The 18663-nt window shown below is 47.9% G+C and overlaps 1 protein-coding gene across 2 annotated transcripts in view; it reads left to right on the top strand.

Moving 5' to 3' along the window:
- The window catches only part of ca12 (carbonic anhydrase XII), a 65321-nt gene extending 47397 nt beyond the window's left edge, over positions 1 to 17924 (top strand). The window contains exons 7-11 of one of the 2 annotated variants that reach the window (XM_063070253.1): positions 1464 to 1621; positions 4836 to 4959; positions 10525 to 10557; positions 12706 to 12787; positions 16290 to 17921. In XM_063070253.1, the coding sequence (XP_062926323.1) occupies positions 1464 to 1621; positions 4836 to 4959; positions 10525 to 10557; positions 12706 to 12787; positions 16290 to 16365 (473 nt within the window). In that variant the 3' untranslated portion in view covers positions 16366 to 17921. Of the gene's footprint in view, positions 1 to 1463; positions 1622 to 4835; positions 4960 to 10524; positions 10558 to 12705; positions 12788 to 16289 lie in introns of both variants that reach the window. The other variant, XM_063070254.1, reaches the window with a different exon arrangement.
- Positions 17925 to 18663: the final 739 nt, after the last annotated feature.

Genomic DNA, 18663 nt, shown 5'->3' on the forward strand with positions numbered 1-18663 from the left:
TTTCCATCTGGATCTTGAGCAAAGGCAATGTGATGGGGTTGGGGCGAGGAGGGTGGGTGGGGGACGGAGAGGAGGAGAGGTTTGGGAGTGAGCTCCTGGGATGGGGTACTGTGGTTCTGCTGGTGGTCCAGTGCAGACAGTGGCCTGTCAAAGAAGGTGGGGATGATGTCAGCGAGGCGTTGGGTTTATCTGAGCTGGACAAGGATTTGTAAACAACTGGGAAACGGAAATGGATGGTAACATGTTAAATACTCTTAGAGCTGGGCTGGTTGCCCTGGCCTTTAGAAAGAAAAGCCTGGTGACACCACTGATAATTAGCAAAGACAAAACCTTTAAAAATTGGCAAGTTCCTCCTCTCCTCTTGTACCCAGTGTTACCACAGCATGGCAGAACAATCCTCCCTACGCCAGACACTCCTACCCCTCCTGCATCAGCCTGGATATCTGTCAATAAAACTTTGGGATGTCCAAGGAGATTGTCTTCAGTCTATAGCCACTGGTCCCATTCCCTCTCTCTGGCCATGCCTTACAGCCTCAGCACTTCCACTCATTGGGTCTTCACTCTATCACCAAGGATCCCGGCGATATCATCTTGTCCTGCCCCATCTTCAGTGGTTGTTGATTTATCCGGCGTTTCCACTTCCTGTATGGTTGTGTGCATTAGACAATAGACAATAGGTGCAGGAGTAGGCCATTCAGCCCTTCGAGTCAGCACCGCCATTCACTGTGATCATGGCTGATCATCCACAACCAGTACCCTGTTCCTGCCTTCTCCCCATCTCCCCTGACTCCACTATCTTTAAGAGCTCGATCTAACTCTTTCTTGTAAGCATCCAGAGAATTGGCCTCCACTGCCTGTCGTCCCCCAGCACTCAGCTGACTCACCGTTCATCCCTCACTTTCTTCAAACTCATCCTCCTGCTCAAGCCTCTCCCTCACTTCAGCCAACTTTCTGGGTCTTCATCCTCCATCTAAATGTTTCTGCCTCCACACGTCCCTTTCTTTCTTTCTCTCCCTCATTCCCTCTCCTTCCACTATGCCCTCTCATTCTCCCTTCCTCTCCCTTTCTTCCTCATCCCTTCCCTCTTCCTCTTTCTTGCTCCCTCTCTCTCTCTACCACACACTCTCTCTTCTTTCCCTCTCTCTCTCCCTGTCTCAAACTCTTTCTCTCTCCCTCCCTTCTCTCCCAGCAGTGACCTCCACTGACCATTCAGTGCTGCCTGTCCCCGGTGCCCCCTGTTGGGACAGGTGCCAGTCTGAGACCATGTGACTCCCACGGTTGAACGAAGGCCTGATCTCAGTGAAGGGCAGAGTCAATCCCCTCAGTATCCCGGCTGATGTTTATTCTTCATCTACTGGTCCTGCACCCGATTATCTGAGCACCTGCAGCTTGTGGACTCTTGCTGTGCGTACATCGACCTCTGCAGATTTTAACCTTATCCTTGGTTGTCCCTGTGTTGCCAGGTGAAGAGGTCCCGATCTCTGGTTTTGATATCAGCGACCTTCTCCCAAGTCGACTGGATGAATATTTCCGCTACAACGGATCGCTGACCACCCCTCCGTGCTACCCCAGTGTGCAGTGGACCGTCCTCAGGGAACCGGTGCAGATCTCCAGCGACCAGGTAACCAGATTCACCCTGTTATCATTTGGTTCGAGCCGGCTACATCTTCTCCACTGGAGTGTGGACCCCTGACGCCCCTCCAGGGTCAGAGAGCGAGAGGGAGGAAGAGAAAGAAAGAGAGGGAGAGGGCAAAAGAGAAAGAAAGAGAAGGAGAGGGAGAGGGTTAAAGGGAAAGAGAGGGAGAGGGAGTGAAAGGGAACTGCTTATTGAATGTGGAAGTGGACAGTTCTGTGATGCACTTTGTTCAATGTAATGTTCGAGTGTCTCACTGACTATCTGCAGTTAAACACAAAGCAGCAGAGTGATTCTGATTGTTACTGAGGGGACAAGATCTTAACATCAGCAGCTTATTTAACTGTGCATCCTGGTTCCAAGTTTGGAATGATAAGGCTGCTTGTCTGAAGGAACGCAGTGAGCACTGGTGACTGAGTTACAGTGTCCCCTCTGCACAGGAAGTAGCTCATAGAGTTGCACAGCAGGGCACAGCTCATCCACGCTGGTTTTCTGCATTTGGCCCATATCCCTGTAAATCTTTCCGATCTACGTACCTGTTCAAATGCATTCTAAACACCCCCTGTCACCTCCCTCTGTCATTTCCTCTGGCAGCTCAGTCCATATAGGGACCACAGTCTGTGTGAAAAAACTTGCCTCTCGGGTCCCCTTTAAATCTTTCCCCTCTCACCTTAAATCTACATCCTCCAGTTATAGACTCCCGTATCCTGGGGAAAAGGCTGTGACCAGTCACCTTATGGTTTTATAAACCTCGATAAGGTCACCCCTCAGCCTTCTACTCTCCACAGAAAGCAGTCCCAGCCTGACCAGCCTCTCCTTGTAACCGAGCCGTCTGGACCCGAGTCTGGATCTTCATACCCTCTCCGGCTGAGGGAGAACTTCCCTCCGCGTCAGTGGATGCGGAAACCGGCCAAATGCAGGAATCTCTCCAAATCACCCAGCTCCTCGCGGGCTGATTATTATGTTCTTTCTTTGTCACTAGCTCCACATCCAGGTTGTCCCACCACCCCACTCCTTCGCTCCCAGCAGCCCCGTAGGAGCACCTTCACCCAAAGGGCCAGCTCACCCCACTACCTTCACAGTCAGGCAGGCAGTAGATGTTGGCCTCAATGAACCCAAAGACAACTTGTGCTGTCTGTCACACAGTTGTTCAGCCTGATCCACGGACCCTCTGCTCAATGGCATTGGTCCATGGCATAAAAAAGGTTGGTAACCCTTGGTTTCAATCCTTCTCCACGTGGCTTTCCATTGGATGTGGCATCAACCGAGAAAGCTTGGGAAAGAGTTAATCTCATTAACATAAAACAAGCAATTCATTAACATAAAACATTATCTCAAGACCACTTAACACAGTCATTAATATAGATTCCATGCATTAAAATAATGTGCATTAACATAACGTTCATTAACATGTCCAGTAGCATACAGCTCCCTCCTGGCAGGGTGACTCCCTGGGTACACTAGGGTTACTCATTCTCTAAGGGTACGTCCACACTACGCCGGATAATTTTGAAAATGAAGCCTTTTCTCTTCGCTTTGACCTTCTGTCCAAACTGAAACGGTGTTTTCATCCCCTGAAAACGGAGATTTTCAGAAACAGTCTCCAGAGTGAATAAATCTGAAAATGCATAATATCCGTTGTAGTGTGTACGGGGTAACCGGAGAGATTTAAAAATGCTGTCATGACAACACCACAACAACAATGCTTTTTTCTGCTTCTGCTTGGTACTGCGCAAGCTGTTATAACGCGCAGTCGGTGTGAACAGCGTGAGAGTTAAATTGTAAAGTGAGCTTTTTTGACTATTTAAAAACGCTGTCATGACGTACCGGAACAGATGTTCGTTGTTTTCTTGAACGCAACCACCTAACAATTTCAGAACAGATGGCAACGAGACTGAAGCCAGAAAGGTTAGAAATGTACTCACCAAATACTTTGACCCATAGTTTACTGAATAAATAAGTATACTCACTTTGCCCTGTTTTCTGTCCTTGCTTGTATGAAAGTGATTCACCTATTTATGCAAGTACTTCTCTGACAATAGATGTATAACAGCCAAGAACTGGACAACTACTTGGCTGGGAGTCTGTTAGGTAGTGAGGTGTAAGGTACAGAGAAATAGGGAGAACACTGTCTGGTACCGACTAATTGTCTTCCAAAGAGTCAATGCAGACCTGATGGGCCAAATGGCCTCATTGCTTGAGGAAATGGCAGCTTTGTGAGGTTGACGGAAGTCCATATCCGAGGTTAGCGGGCACAGAGATAGCCCAGGGAACAGTGGTAGCTCCTCAACCCTCGATGTCCAGCAACCCCCAGTGGGCCGCCAAGTTAACCCTCCGCCTGTACTCAAGCCCTCTGAGTTGCTGCTGCCCTTGTCAGCGTCAGCCTGGGTCCCGTGCTGTGTTCCAGCCCGTTGTGGCAGGGCTCCCACGCACCCAGTCATCACCCAGACTTGTAGGGACATGAGTGTTAGCTTCAGTGCGCACGTACACACACACACACACCCCCCTAGGGATCTGCGACAGTTACAAAATCAGCCGATAAACCTCCGGTGGCCTGTGTGGGTGGATTTTTGGCTTCACCTGTTGACGTTGGTGCGTTGTGTCACATTGCAGACGGCTGTGTGGCAATCTGTGGCAGAGTTTAGCTAGAGCTTTGTCAAGTTCCGTCATGACCTCCCTGCTCTTGCATTCTGCACGCCAGAGGGTGAAGGTCAGTTGCTGTTGGATTTCAAAGGGGTGGCAGGTTTTTGTCTGTCTGTGTTGACAAAACCAGGGCTGTGGATTATAACGGTGCTCCAGCTCGTGCCCGTTGCTCAGTCCCCTTGCGTCCTGTGGTGTGGGAGAGTTCCAGAGCTGCCTGCAAGCCCCAGTCACCACCTGCCTCCCTCGGCCAGCTGTGGTTGGGAGAATGAGCTGTGTAAGGTGGGCTTGGGACCGGAAGACCTCCCTCAAGGGAGCCAGCATGCACTCACTGGGCTGAATGGCCTCCATGTATTGTGAAAAAAGCTCAAGTTCACAGAATTATCGTGGCATGTGAAGGAGTCTCCCTTTGAAGAAGTCGTTCGGCCCCAGTCTCCACCCCAGCATAAGCTCCATGAATTATTTCCCCTGGGGAGTATTGACTGATGGGCACTACAGAGATTCCACCAGCCACGCTTTGGCATCATGCTCTTGTAACCAACAACTGTTTCATCTGCTGCAGCTTTTAGAGTTGGAGAGTGACTTGTACTTCTCAAACATGGACGAGGATAATCGAATGGAGATGGTGAACAATTACAGGCATGTTCAGGAGCTCGGAGAGAGAAAGGTTCTGATTTCATTCCAAGGTGAGAGTGGGATCATGTCCTGCACCCTTGACCATTGAGTGGGCTGCTGGGAGAATGGTTAATTCCTGCCCTGAGCATTGTTTGTGATGGTGCAAGTGCGTAGCGCACGGGGAAGGGTTGACAGCAATTTCCTTCAGAAAATGACAGTAACCCAGCACTAAACAGGCCCTTCAGCCCACTGAGTCTGTGCTGACCACTTATCCTATTGTCCCAACACTCTCCTCAGCTCCCCCACCACACACGCTCTGACACACTGACACTCACTCATTAGGGGTAAGATACAGCAGCCAATTAGCCTACCACTCTCTGGGATGTGGGAGCAAATCAGAGCCCCTGGAGGAAGCCCAATTGGTCACAGACAGACTTCAAACTGACAGCAGCCAAGGCTTGGCGTGAGCCCGGATCTTCGTGATGGAAAACCTGAACCAGTTGTGCATTGTTCAGAGTTTCCCTGATGCCCAAAGCCAGGGTCACCAATAGTCAGGAAGCATCCTGATGGCATCACAGCGAGAGTAGGGAAGGAGGGGGAGACAATGAGAGAGCCATTACTGCGAGAACCATTGCAGGCTGAAGGGCTTGTATCATTCTGCACTACTCAATGTTCTATGCATTGTTGGGGCGGTTACTGATCATTGGGAGAGTTGAAGCATTTGTCAGTAATTTAGAGAGTTGGGTGTGGTCACCAGTAACTGGGGAATAAAACAAGAGCAGGCTGTGATGGTGGATTTGTGGAAACCTTCAGTTCCTGTGCTTCTCTAATTAAAGATTAGAGGGATTTCTCCCTCCAGCAGTACAGCATTTCCTCTGTCCCAGAATGAAATCTCAAGCTAGAGTCTGACCACAGACTGGCGTGGGATGTGTTCTTATCCATATCTGATGTGGGAATAAGCAGGGGCTATGGGTGTGGAAGCTGCAATTTGGAAGGGGTATGTTATTGTGAACTGTCTTTGCAAGACCAAATTACTTCCATGGGCTTTGGTCAATGCTTGGGAAATTTGTCCAACGGTCAAACTCCGCAAATGGTTGAACAGGTTTACCCTAGAGCAATGAGATTACTCACAGTTTCATCTCACCCAGACTGACTGATGACTATAGTATTGAGGTCTGGGAATGTTTTGTCCACATCTTCAGCAACCACAAACTGAAATACTTCCACACAAAGCAGTAGATCAGGAAACGCAGGAGACAGACTGGAGTGTAACCTTACAGTAAATTCACTGTTATTGCCAGCAAGGAATTAGAGGAGGAGATTGTGATTAGTTTCCCAATAATTGCTGCCTTCCTGTTTTTACATGTCAATGGGCAACGGCATAATTTTCTCAGTTTAAACTTATTAATATGTTCCAAACCCATTGTTTCTGAACATAGAGCATAGTACAGTATGGGAACACGTTTTTTGGCCCACAATGTTGTGCCAGACTAATTAAACTAGTAAGTAAATACCTAACTAAACTAATCCCTTGTGCTGATTGTCCGTATCTCTCCATTTTCTGCACATTCATGTGTCTAAGAGCCTCTTGAATGCCTCCAGCTCTCTGTGTTTAACAAAAACTCGAATTTAAACACTTAACCTCCAGGTTGAGTCGGTGGTGAAGAAGTCGAATGCAATGTTGGCATTCATTTCTAGAGGAATAGAGTATAGGAGCAGGGATGTGATGTTGAGGCTCTATAAGGTGTTAGTGAGACCTCACTTGGAGTACTGTGGGCAGTTTTGGTCTCCTTATTTAAGAAAGGATGTGCTGACATTGGAGAGGGTACAGAGAAGATTCACTAGAATGATTCCGGGAATGAGAGGGTTAACATATGAGGAACATTTGTCCGCTCTTGGACTGTATTCCTTGGAGTTTAGAAGAATGAGGGGAGACCTCATAGAAACATTTCGAATGTTGAAAGGCATGGACAGAGTGGATGTGGCAAAGTTGTTTCTCATGATGGGGGAGTCTAGTATGAGAGGGCATGACTTAAGGATTGAAGGGCGCCCATTCGGAACAGAGATGCGAAGAAATTTTTTTAGTCAGAGGGTGGTGAATCTATGGAACTTGTTGCCACGGGCAGCAGTGGAGGCCAAGTCATTGGGTGTATTTAAGGCAGAGATTGATAGGTATCTGAGTAGCCAGGCATCAAAGATTATGGTGAGGGGGAGTGGGACTAAATGGGAGAATGAATCAGCTCATGATGAAATGGCGGAGCAGACTCGATGGGCCGAATGGCCAACTTCTGCTCCTTTGTCTTATGGTTTAATGCTCTTAAGGTTAGCTCCGTTCACCTCAAATGCACGTACTCTAGTATTAGACATTTCAACCCTGGGGAAAAAGATACCAGCTATCTTCTCTATCTAAGCCTCGCATAATCTTATAAACCGCTGTCAGATCTCCCCTTAATCTTCACCTCTCCAGAGGAAACAACCCAAGTCTGTCCAACTTGTCCCTGTAGCACATGCTGATTGATGCAGACAGCATCCTGGTAAAGCTCTCCTGCACCCTCTCCAGTGCCTCCACATCCTTCCTGTAACAGGGTGACCAGAATGAGTACAATATCCAGATGTGGCCTAACCAGCATTTTATAAAGTTCCAACATAACTTCCTGTTTCTTTAATTTAATGCATTGACTTGTAAAGATAAGCTGGATCTTGCCATTACAGTGTACAGTATGACCTTCACAAATCATTTCTCAGCAGATATAGAATGAGGCCATTCAGTCTATTGAAGCAATGCTGACACTCAGAGCAAGACCATATTCCTGTGACCTTTCCTAGTGCCCATCAGCTCCCCCACTTGAACACCCAAACTTCGCCTCACCCCTCCCAAATGTGATTGAGCTTGCAAATCTATATCCTGCCCTCTGTATCTGTTCACCTTCCCGTACTGTCCCATTTGTAGATCTTAATTTTGGGAAATCTGTAGGATCTTCAATAGGTGCTGGAAGGAGTCTGTCCACACCTCAGAAAAGTCTAAATCATGCCATAGGCTTTGAAAGATGGTGCCTGTCCTACTGTGGGACAGCTGAAATAAGCAGCTGATCTATACACAGTGTGATTCCACTCTGGTCAGGTCACTCGTGTGAGTGCTACTGGTACCATACTACCTGTCGCATTGTCGGGTGGTCGGCGACTAAACCGGCTCCCCCACCAGGCTCGCCTGGTGAGGAGGGTGACTAGACACCCTCCCGGATGAGAAACAAGACCTGTCAAAGGGCGGACGAACCCTCTCGTAGGGTCAACGGCCATCTAGCAAACACGTGCCGTGAAGTGCGGAAAGGGCATCCCTTGCATCGTAGCTTGGTCTGGCCATTCACTGCAACAGAACTTCCCCCAGCCGTCTTGGACCCCACCATGCTGCTGGATCTGGGAGGGGATGTCGAGAGGGTGGGTCTGGACCTGCGCAACCCCCTACTCACCTAAAATCCACTCGCACACACACTGTTCCTTTCTGAGGAGTGGGCTAACTGACTGAAAGGAACCATCATCGTCCTATGGGATGGATAGCCAGAGAGAGAGAGAGGGATATTGGAATGACCTGATCATTCAAGTTGAGTGACTCTTGCTCTGACCTCGGGTGCTGTTTGAGTGGAGTCTCCTTGTGAGAGCGTGGCTGTCTTCAGGGTGCTCCAGTTTCCTCTCACGTGCTGGTGGGTTGCGTGGCGTTAGTCCAGCTGGACAGTGGCAGAGTCAGTGGGATTGATGGGACTGGGTGGGGGGTGGGACTGAGGGCCGAAAGACTTAGTTGGTCATATGGAGGAGTTTACAATCCAAAGGCTTGGATAGAGAAGTGGGTGATGTTGCAGGAAGTGATTGGTCTGAGGGGGGTATGGTATCCACCCCATGATCCCCAACACTGATCAATGGAGCTGGGGACTGGAAGAAGATTCGTCAGGTGGATAGTGCAGAGATGAGGGGGAGGAGGGGATGGTAATTGTGCAGCCTGCTTAGATAGAAAAGCCAAGGTATTGTAGACATGGAGAGGATGTTTCCAATAGTGGGATAGTCTAGGACCAGAGGGTACAGCTTCAGATTAGAAGGATGTCCCTTTAGAACAGAGATGAAGATTTTCTTTTTCCAGAGGGTGACGAACCTGTGGAATTTGTTGCCACAAGCAGCTGTGGAGCCCAAATCGCGAGGGTATATTTAAAGCAGGGGTTGATAGGTTCTTGATTGGTAAGGGTGTCAAAGGTTATGGGAAAAGGCGGGAGAATAGGGTCGAGAAGGAAAATAAATCAGCTACAATCGAATGGCAGAGCAGACCTGATGGACTGGGAATGGGTGGAGGGAGTATATCAGCTCCCTATTCTGTCTTAAGGTCTGCCACATCCTTGGTATCAGAGGACATCTCCTGTTGTCTGAGGGTGGTTTCTGAGTTGTGAAAGGAGAAGTTCATACCCAGATTCACCACTCTCTGGCTAAAGAAATCCCTCCTCATCTCCATTCTAAATGGACATCCTTCAATTCTGAGGCTGTCTCCTCTGGTCCTAGACTCCCCCACAATCCTCTCTGCATCCACTCTAATGAGGCCTTTTAACATTCGATAGGTTTCAGCGAGACCCCCCCCCACCCCCCCATTCTTCTGAACCCCAGCAAGTACAGGCTAGGGCCATGAAACACTCCCTCATGATTTTTGTGAACCTCCTTTGAACCCTCTCCAATGTCAGCACATCCTTTTCTAGATAAGGGGCCCAAAACTGCTTACAGTACTCCCAGTGAGGCCTCACCAGTGCCTTTTAAAGCCTCAGCACTGCATCCTTGTTTTTATATTCTAGTATCTCTTGGGGACTGAGGGACTGACAGTACTGAGGGTACTGTATCTCTTTCCTTCTTGTATCACAATCCCATCAGGATGATCACCCTCTCTTTATTCTGAAGTTCTACCTATTTAGCCTCACTGGAACATCCCCCAGAATATTTTAAGTACTGCCAATGATGTTCTTTCTCATTAATATCAGTACCCCCCCCATCCTCTCCTACCTCCACCTCCATCACACCTGTCACATCTACATCTCAATGCATTTAGCTGCTAGAACCCATCCCTCAACAGTGCAACAGTCACAGTCCCATGTGCTGATCCAGCACTCTTGCATTAAAATTAATGCAGCTTTTCCTTTCAGACCTTCCTCAATTCCTGTCCTGCCGATTGGACCTGTTTCCATTAACTTTTGCATTTGCCTCAGCTTTCTCATTTGCCAGACTTCTACATTGGGTCTCACCACACCTCACCCCACCGCCAGTAGCACTGGCAAACTAGCAAAGCTCCCTGCCACAATCCTGGGCTCTCCAGTTCGGGTGCTAGCCGCTCTAAATTCCTTTACAGGGCTCGGATGAGATCCGGATCCGAGAAGCTGAATCCTTCCTGCACCAGTTCCTCAGCCACACATCGAGCTGCCCTACCTTCACACCGCCTAGCAGGTGGCACTGGGAGTGACACAGAGATTACAACCCTAGAGGTTCTGTGTTTTTTACCTTGGCCTGAATCCCTATATTCATTCTGCAGGAATGTTAGAAAATGTAACAATTATTAAGCCTTGTTATAAACTATGAAATAGTAACAATTGCTGTAACTGTCTTTTTCCTTGCAGAGGCTGGGTATACTGGGCGCAGCCTGACTCCAGGTAAGGAACACAATTTCAAAATGAGGTATTGTGGTGTCCAGACTGACAACGTTTCCATGATTCAGTACAGAAGGTTACTTTGAGCGGATATACTTTCCAAAATCACGCCGGAATGGGGTGGATCTCTGTGAGTTACTAATTGCGTTGATTATAATTGTCCTGCTCTATTCAATCTCAATTCCGAGACTGTAATGTTAAGACCATGAGGCATTGGAGCAGAATTGGGCCCTTCGGCCCATCGAGTCTGCTCTACCATTTGATCACAGCTGATCCACTTCCCTCTCAACCCCATTTTCCTGTGTTCCCCCGGTAACCTTTCATGTCCTGACTTATCAAGAATCGATTGACCTCTGCCTTAAATACACTCAATGACTTGGCCTGCACATCCACCTATGGCAACGAATTCCACAGATTCACCACACTCTCACTAAGGAATTCCTCCTCATCTCCCTTCTAAAAGGACACCCCCCCCCCCCCAATTCTGAGGTTGTGTTCTCTGGTCTTAGAGTCCCCCACTACAGGAAACATCCCCTCTATCGAGGCCTTTCAACATTTGATTGGTTTCAATGTGGTTACCCTCGTTCTTCTAAATTTCAGCAAGTACAGCCCCAGAGCCATCAAATGCTCCTCATATGACAAGCCTTTCAATCCCAGAATCGTTCTTGTGAACCTCCTTTGAACCCTTTCCAATGTCAGTACATCCTTCCTTAGATAAGGGGGCCAAAAACTGTTCACAATACTCCAAGTGAGGCCTCACCAGTGTGTTATAAAGCCTCAGCATTACCCCCTTGCTTTTCTAGTCTAGTCCTCTCGAAATGAATGCTAAAATTGCACTTACATTCCTCACCACCAACTCAACCTGCAAATTAACCTTTAGGGAATCCTGCATGAGAACACCCAAGTTTTCCTAACTGTACTTAATTCTGGAACTTTTGATGTCAGAACATACCTCACCATGGCCCTTGCTCGTTATTTCTCTTCCTTTACTGGATTTTTGCTGTAATGCAACACTTTAGTATGCATTCTGATTTTCTTTTTTCTGCCTCTGTGTACTCATCATCTGTCTGGATGGCATGTGAAATGAAAGTTTTTCAGTGTATCTCAGTATATGTGACAACCATAATCCAAGCCAATCCTCCCTGGTTGTTGGGAAGAGTCACATCACCGTGGGAGAACCTTTGCACGGTGGTTCAAGCAGGCGGTGTCCGGTGAGGTGCCGTTGGAGCTGCCTTGGTTCCTATCAGCTGCATACTCTACTGTGATTTACTGGTGCTTCGGCAGAGAGTTGGTTGTCTTAGGTCCTGATTGACGTTCAGAGATCTGCCTTCACGTCTGTGTCCAGTCTTCTGTCCATTGATACTGTGGTGTGTGGTGAAGCCCAGTACTGCAGTGGACAGATGAGACCAGACTCCCCGTTTACAGTACAAGATATCTGTCTAATCACAGTCCGACTGGATGTAAACACAGGGGCAGAAAGGCCATGGGCCTGCTGCTCCATCACAGCTTCCTGTTGGTGGTGGAATTATTGCCCAGGCTTGTTTGCGTCGGGATGGTACTGTGCCCACAGATTGGGTGATGGTTCTCAGGTGTGTGCACCCAGTAACCAATCCCAGCAGGTCACAACTAGAAATAGGAGGTACTGGGAGAACGGCTCAGCAGATCAGGCAGCATCTGCGGATACAGGAACAGTTCACATTTCTGCTCAGAGATCCTTTATCAGAACCTATAAGACTTGAAAGAATGCTTTCCTTTTCACAGACACTGCCTGACCTACTCACTTCTCCTGCATTTTCTGTTTTTATTCAAGATTTCCAGCATCTAATTTCCAATCCCCATTGACAAGGATTGGATTGAGAGCTCCCGTGAACGTGCCCGAGAGTGGAGTTTGACCTTTGCTTGGGGAATGAGGAGCTCTCTGTGCACTCTGTGCAAGGAATTCTGTCCCCAAGTAAAAGTAATTTCACAACTGTGCTTGAAGCAAGTGGAGACTGATACTCCGCACCACGCTCCCACTGCCAGTCTGTGTTACTGAGTAGTATAACTCAGATACAGGCCGCAGCCCAGCTCATCCGTTCTGTCCTTCAGACTAGTCCCATATCCCTCCCATTTATCCAAATGTCTTTGGTCTTGTTGCCTCTTCCCCTGCAGGTGTGCTCGTCATGGTTGTTTTAGGCTGTGTACTTTTTGTCGTGATTGCCTTGTTACTGACCATCTACTTTCTGAAGAGAAGGTAAGAATTCAATGGCCTGGCTTCTGACATCTGTCTGGCTGTATCAGAGCCTCCCTCTCGCCATCCCTCAACTCCCCTACCCCTCTGTCCACTCAAAGACAAGGGTTTGATCCATCCCACACACTGCACCTCGGGCAATTACATTTCACATTTTACATTTTGCCTTTTACCTGCTAACACATCCTGAGACTGAACCTGAGAACACAAGGCCGGTAGGCTCGGAGTGAGAGCAAATCCTCGAGGGATGACAGGTGAAGGAGTGCAGGCACGAAGCGGGTGACGAGGAGTGAGGGAGGAGGTGACGAGGGAGAGAAGGAGTGAAGTGATGAGGGAGGGGGAGGAGGTTGGGAGACGACACTGGCACTGTGATATACTGACAGCAGGCTGAGCCACTGGACTGGTAAACTTGAACATGCTGACATGAAGTTTGAAAGTCGGTCTTTGACAATTCAGGGTTGAGGTGGAAGTGGTGTTGGTGGGAGTTTAGATGCGGTTGAACAAAATGACCCAAACTTTAACATTTACGCTTTGACTGTACACACTGAGTTCCATTTCCTTGTTTGCTGGACATTTCACTCTTTAACTTTCCTCCCACACAAGTCAGCTACTCTCCCTCTGGTTTGTTCATCTGCTGCTGTTGGAATTGACCATCAGTGCCCAGCCTCACCACAAGCATTGCTGTTCCAGGCCACGTCCAGAGAATATTGAGACCAATACCGACCCCTGGTGGCAGAACATTGTTAACGTCAGCCCAGTTCGTAACTGTTTTGCAGCTGTATAAAACTCTAGTTAGGCCACATCTGGAGAACTGCACTCAGTTTGGTCGCCACATCATAGGAAGGATATGGGGGTTTGGAGAGGGTGCAGAATCGATTTACCAGGTTGCTGTCTGGATTAGAGGGCATGTGATATATGGAGAATTCAGTAAATGGCAAAATGGTAAATCGGCTTACTATTGTCAACTGTACTGTCGTACAGTGAGAAACTTGTTTTGTACTCCATCTATACAGATCATTGGGGCAGTACAAGGTAGAACAATAGCAGAGTGCAGGATAAAGTGTTACAAAACTTGAGGCTGAGCGATGACCTGATGGAAGGGTGATGGTAGAGGCAAATGTGATAGACGTGTTTAAGAGGCTCTTGGATAGACTCTTGTAGGGAGTGGAGGGATATGTATCATGTGCATGCAGAGAGATCAGTTTAAATAGGTATCATAGCTTAATTAGTTAGGTACGATATAACAGACACTCTACTGTTCTGTGTACTGTCGCTCTCCACCATCCCTCGAGAAGGTGGGGGTGAGCTCCCTCACTGTGAGGGGCTGCAGTTTAACCCAGTGTCAGTAAAGGACTTGTGCTGCTCGACCGGTCAGGATGGTGTGGGACGTGGACGGGAAGCTGCTGCTGGTGTGTTCCTCTGCACCAGTCGCCCTTGTTCGTGATGACAGAGGTGTAGGGGTATCTACAGCAGTGGAGAGAGTGAATGTTCGGGAGAGGGAGGACGAGGTAGATGGGGCGTTGATAGAGTGGGCTGCTTTGTTCTGGATGGTGTCGGGCTTTCTCAGAGTAGTTGGAACTAGGCAACTCGAGTGTTCCACCTGGACACCTGACTTTGAAAAGGCTTTGGGATGTTACGCTCACTGCCAGATACCTAACCTCTAACCTTCTGATGTGTCGTGGTCTTTATATGGGTGGGTGGTCAGTACATTGACGTTCAGTCAGTAGTGACCGCATCAGTGGTGTGTGGGATGCTCAGAGTTGGACCCCCTCTTGGGTGTGCAGGCAAGCACAACAGAGGCATTTGAAAGATTCTGAGATAGGCACGTGAATGTGCAGGGAATGGAGGGGTATGTGTCATGTGCAAGCAAAAGGGATTAATTGATTAGAGGTCATTATCTGAATTAGTCTTGTGTTGTGACCCTTTGGCCTTTTCCTCTGCTGTGCTGTTCTATTGAGAAACTAAACAATGCAAATGAAAATGTATTGAGAGCTTGAGCAGTAGAGTCTGTGGAAGTGGGTCTGTAGGTCGTAGAATCAGTTCAGTGGTGAGGTGAGTGAAGTTATCCATGCTGGTTCAGGAGCCTGATGGTCACAGGGTAGTAACTGTTCCTGAACTTGGTGGTTTGGGACCTAAAGATCCTGTACTGGCATCCTGATAGAAATTTTACTGCCCCTGCAACTTGCCATCTACAAGACTCACAACACGCTGGAGGAACTCAGCAGGTCGGGCAGCATCCGTGGAAATGATCAGTCAACATTTCATGCCAGAACCCTTCGTCACTGTTGCTTTGACCTCATCATCTGCAGAGTATTTTGTGTTTGCCACTTACAAGATACAGCCCTACCCCCCCAGCACATTCAAAAGCCACAACCTCTGCCAACAAGAACAAGGGCAAGTGCAGGGGAACACCATGACTAGCTGGTTCCACACCATCCTGACTGGAAGAACATCACTGAGTTTAACTCCTGCCCGTGTCTGAACTTGGTGTAGGTCTGGCCTGCTTCAGCTGCTGAGGAGTTGGAATTGTATGTGATGTGTAATTATCAGCATACATTCCCAGTTCCTAGAACCGAAGAGAGATTAGTAATGAAGCATTAGGAAAACTGAGGAACTCTGCAAAGCTGCCTTGGGGTTGAGATGATTGATCACTACCACTAACAGCTCTGGACCCAGGACATCTAGGGACCCCCTGCCTCACAGTAGCCCTCGCAAGGTGAGGAAGAGACTGCGTTGCTCCCTAGGTGAGGGGTTAATAATGGATGTTTCTTAAGAATCTAAATAAATGTGTCTAGCTATAGTTAGTGATTCACTGGGTCAATTGGAGTCCAATAGGTTCGGAGCAAATGTTCAGTTTCTTACATGTTGGGATCCAGAGAAATGTGTATTAATTTCAGCTCGGGTCCAGCTCTGGTTGACAATGTTAGTACTGAGGTTTAGTCAAAATTGCTAGAACATGCTTGAGTTTGACTAAACTGCAATGAACTGCTCAGGCAATATCAGTTACCAGTTCATGAAATTTCACAGCCAGGACCTGGCCACTGCCCCAACCACCTCTCCCCCTTTTCCCTCTCCCCAGCTGCCACTCACAATTCTCCCTTCTCCCCTCTCCTCCCTACTTCCCTCTTCCCTTTCCCATCTCGTCCCACTCTCCCTTCTCCAACACATCACCTCCTCTCCTCTCCTCCCCACTCACTTTCCCCCAGTCCCCCTCTACTCCCCACTCTTCCTAACTCCCCCTTTCCACCCCTCCTTCTCACCCCCTCACTCACTAGTTGCCCTCTCCTCCTCGTATCCCCTTTCATCCCCATTCTCACCCTCACTCCCCAGTCTTCTCCTCATCTCCCCTCTCTCTTCAGCATAGCTTCTCCATGTGTTACGGAGGAAGGGAAGAGCTGATCTTGGCTCCTCAGATCCTCCTGTCCATCTCCAGTCATTAGTAGATATCGGCTCCAACAATGGCCTAATTCTCCTTTGTCTTATGGTCTTTCTTTGGATTCTCCAGAGCAGGTAAGACGACTGAAACCCAAGGGGCGGTCTATGCGGCAGCATCTGCCGAAGACAGAGCTGCACAGGCCTAAGCTATGAAGAGTTTGGGAAAAGGGTTACTCGGAACACCCGGACACAGATTCACCTGGAGATTCAGAGCTCAGAAACCTGAAGTCAGATCAGCTTGGTGTGATGTAATCTGTACCGACCTTTTCGGAAGTCTGGACATAATTCTTTGCAGTTGATTTGAACGTTGTACTTTAATGACAAGTTTTCATGTATTGAAGAGGACAGACCGGGATTCAGCTGCTGGAAACATGGTGTAACCTGTACATGGTGTAACCTGTACATGGTGTCCCAGTGACCCAGTGTGGACTGTTCACAGTGACTAAGTGATAAGACCATAATCAGAATCAGGTTTAATATGTCGTGAAATTTGTTAACTTTCAGCAGCAGTACAATGCAATACATGATAATAGAAAAGAAAAAAACTGCAAATTACAGTAGATATATATATTATAGTTCAGGGGGTCCCCCACCTTTTTTGCACCGTGGACCTGGTTTAATACTGACAATATTCTTGCGGGGAGATGGGGGGTTAATCACGACCGGAATATAGGTATAAGTCAACTATAAGTCACTTATCAGTGGCTAATACACTCAATTTTGTTTCTGAAAGGGTTTATCTAACGAATTTAATAATAAACACACAGCGCATATTTTCCTGCATGAATATGGTGATAAGTCAATTATAAGTCATAAGGGGGTTCCTTATGTCCAGTCTATTCCGCAATTTAGTTTTCGTTGCATTCATTGCAGAAAACTCCACTTCGCAGAGATATGATGTTGGAAATGGAAGCAAAGGGTGCTTGGACTCAGGTGCCAAAGCAGTCTTGAGGGCTTCATTGCCTCATTAGACAGCTTGTCTCCACATATCACACACAGGGGGCTTGGAGCATGCAAGTCTCCGGTTGCAATAAAGCCATATTTCATGTACGACTCCTTGTATTTTCTGTTGAAGGAAGCTTTCTTTTTTTTTTGCAGTCTCGGCCTCAGCTGTCTCTGCGTTATCATCATCGTTAGGCGTTTTATGTCCCCTACCATCTCTTCCAAAGAAACTCTCAAGCGACGTTTGTTTTTACTCATCGAGTAGTTGTAGGTTAATGACCGACTGATGTCCTCACGTGGGTAATGACCTCGCGTGCGTTCAAATTCAACAGTGGGTGTGACAGGGAATGAGAAAAGGTGCAGTTGACTCATATTGTTTCCTCGCAGCCCAGTAGCACATGCTTTGCGGCCCTGTACCGGTCCGCGGCTCGGTGGTTGGGGACCACTGTTATAGTTCAGTAGTGTAAAAATAGAAACAAAAAAAAAATGTAGGGAGGTAGTGTTCACGGGTTCAATGTCCATTCAGAAATTGGATGGCAGAGGGGAAAAAACTGAGTGTGTGCCTTCAGGCTTCTGTACCTCCTTGCTGTTGGTAGCAATGAGAAGAGGGCATTCTCTTAATGATGAGGTTCCTTGAAGATGTCCTAGATACTATGGAGGCTAGTGCCCATGATGGAGCTGACTAAGTTTACAATGCTCTGCCGCTTACTTCGATCCTGTGCAGTAGCCACCGCCCCCGCCCCCCGGCACCACTCCCATACCAGGAGGTGATGCAGCCAGTTAAAATGCTCTTCACTGTACATCTGTAGAAATTTGCGAGTGTTTTAGGTGACATACTAAATCTCCTCCAACTCCTGAAGAAATATTATCACTGCTGTGCCTCCATTGTAGCTGTGTAGGTTTTCGCAAATAAAATGAGGTGAGGTGTTTTATGTTTAAGAAATAACCATGGCTACCCATTTATTGAACTCAAATAAACTGAAGGCAAAGCACTGTAAACGTACTTCACATAAGTACGTCATCACGTCAGACCAGCCTCTTAAAGTGAACTCCACCTCAATGTCAGTGACTGTGAATTCTGTATGTTTACACCAATTACATTACCTTACACAGGCCCCCCACAAATTCACTAAAACCGGCATTGCAAGCCCGTCCAGAGCTCGGACAAGTCGCCCAGCTCAGGTCCTGTGTCCCATGGATGGAGTAACAGCAGTACCTCTGGCTCGTCCTGGGGTGCGTTGACATGCCCATGGTCATGTTGTTATGGCAGGGGCATCGTGGTGGAATCCTCCAAATCTTGGTGGGCTGGTCTAAGGTGATCAACCGAAACACATTCAGGTTTACCCCTCTTATCTATGATAAAAGTCTTCTCTCTCCATTCTGAAATGTGTAACGGCCCATCGTAAGGGGGCGAAAGGAGATGTTGGTGCACATTATGGTGGACGAAAACAAACGAGGCGGAATGCGGGTCAACAGGAACCCAAGGGTGCTGTAAGCCATGA

The sequence above is a fragment of the Mobula hypostoma genome, chromosome 18 (assembly GCF_963921235.1).
Source record: "Mobula hypostoma chromosome 18, sMobHyp1.1, whole genome shotgun sequence".
Taxonomy (NCBI): domain Eukaryota; kingdom Metazoa; phylum Chordata; class Chondrichthyes; order Myliobatiformes; family Myliobatidae; genus Mobula; species Mobula hypostoma.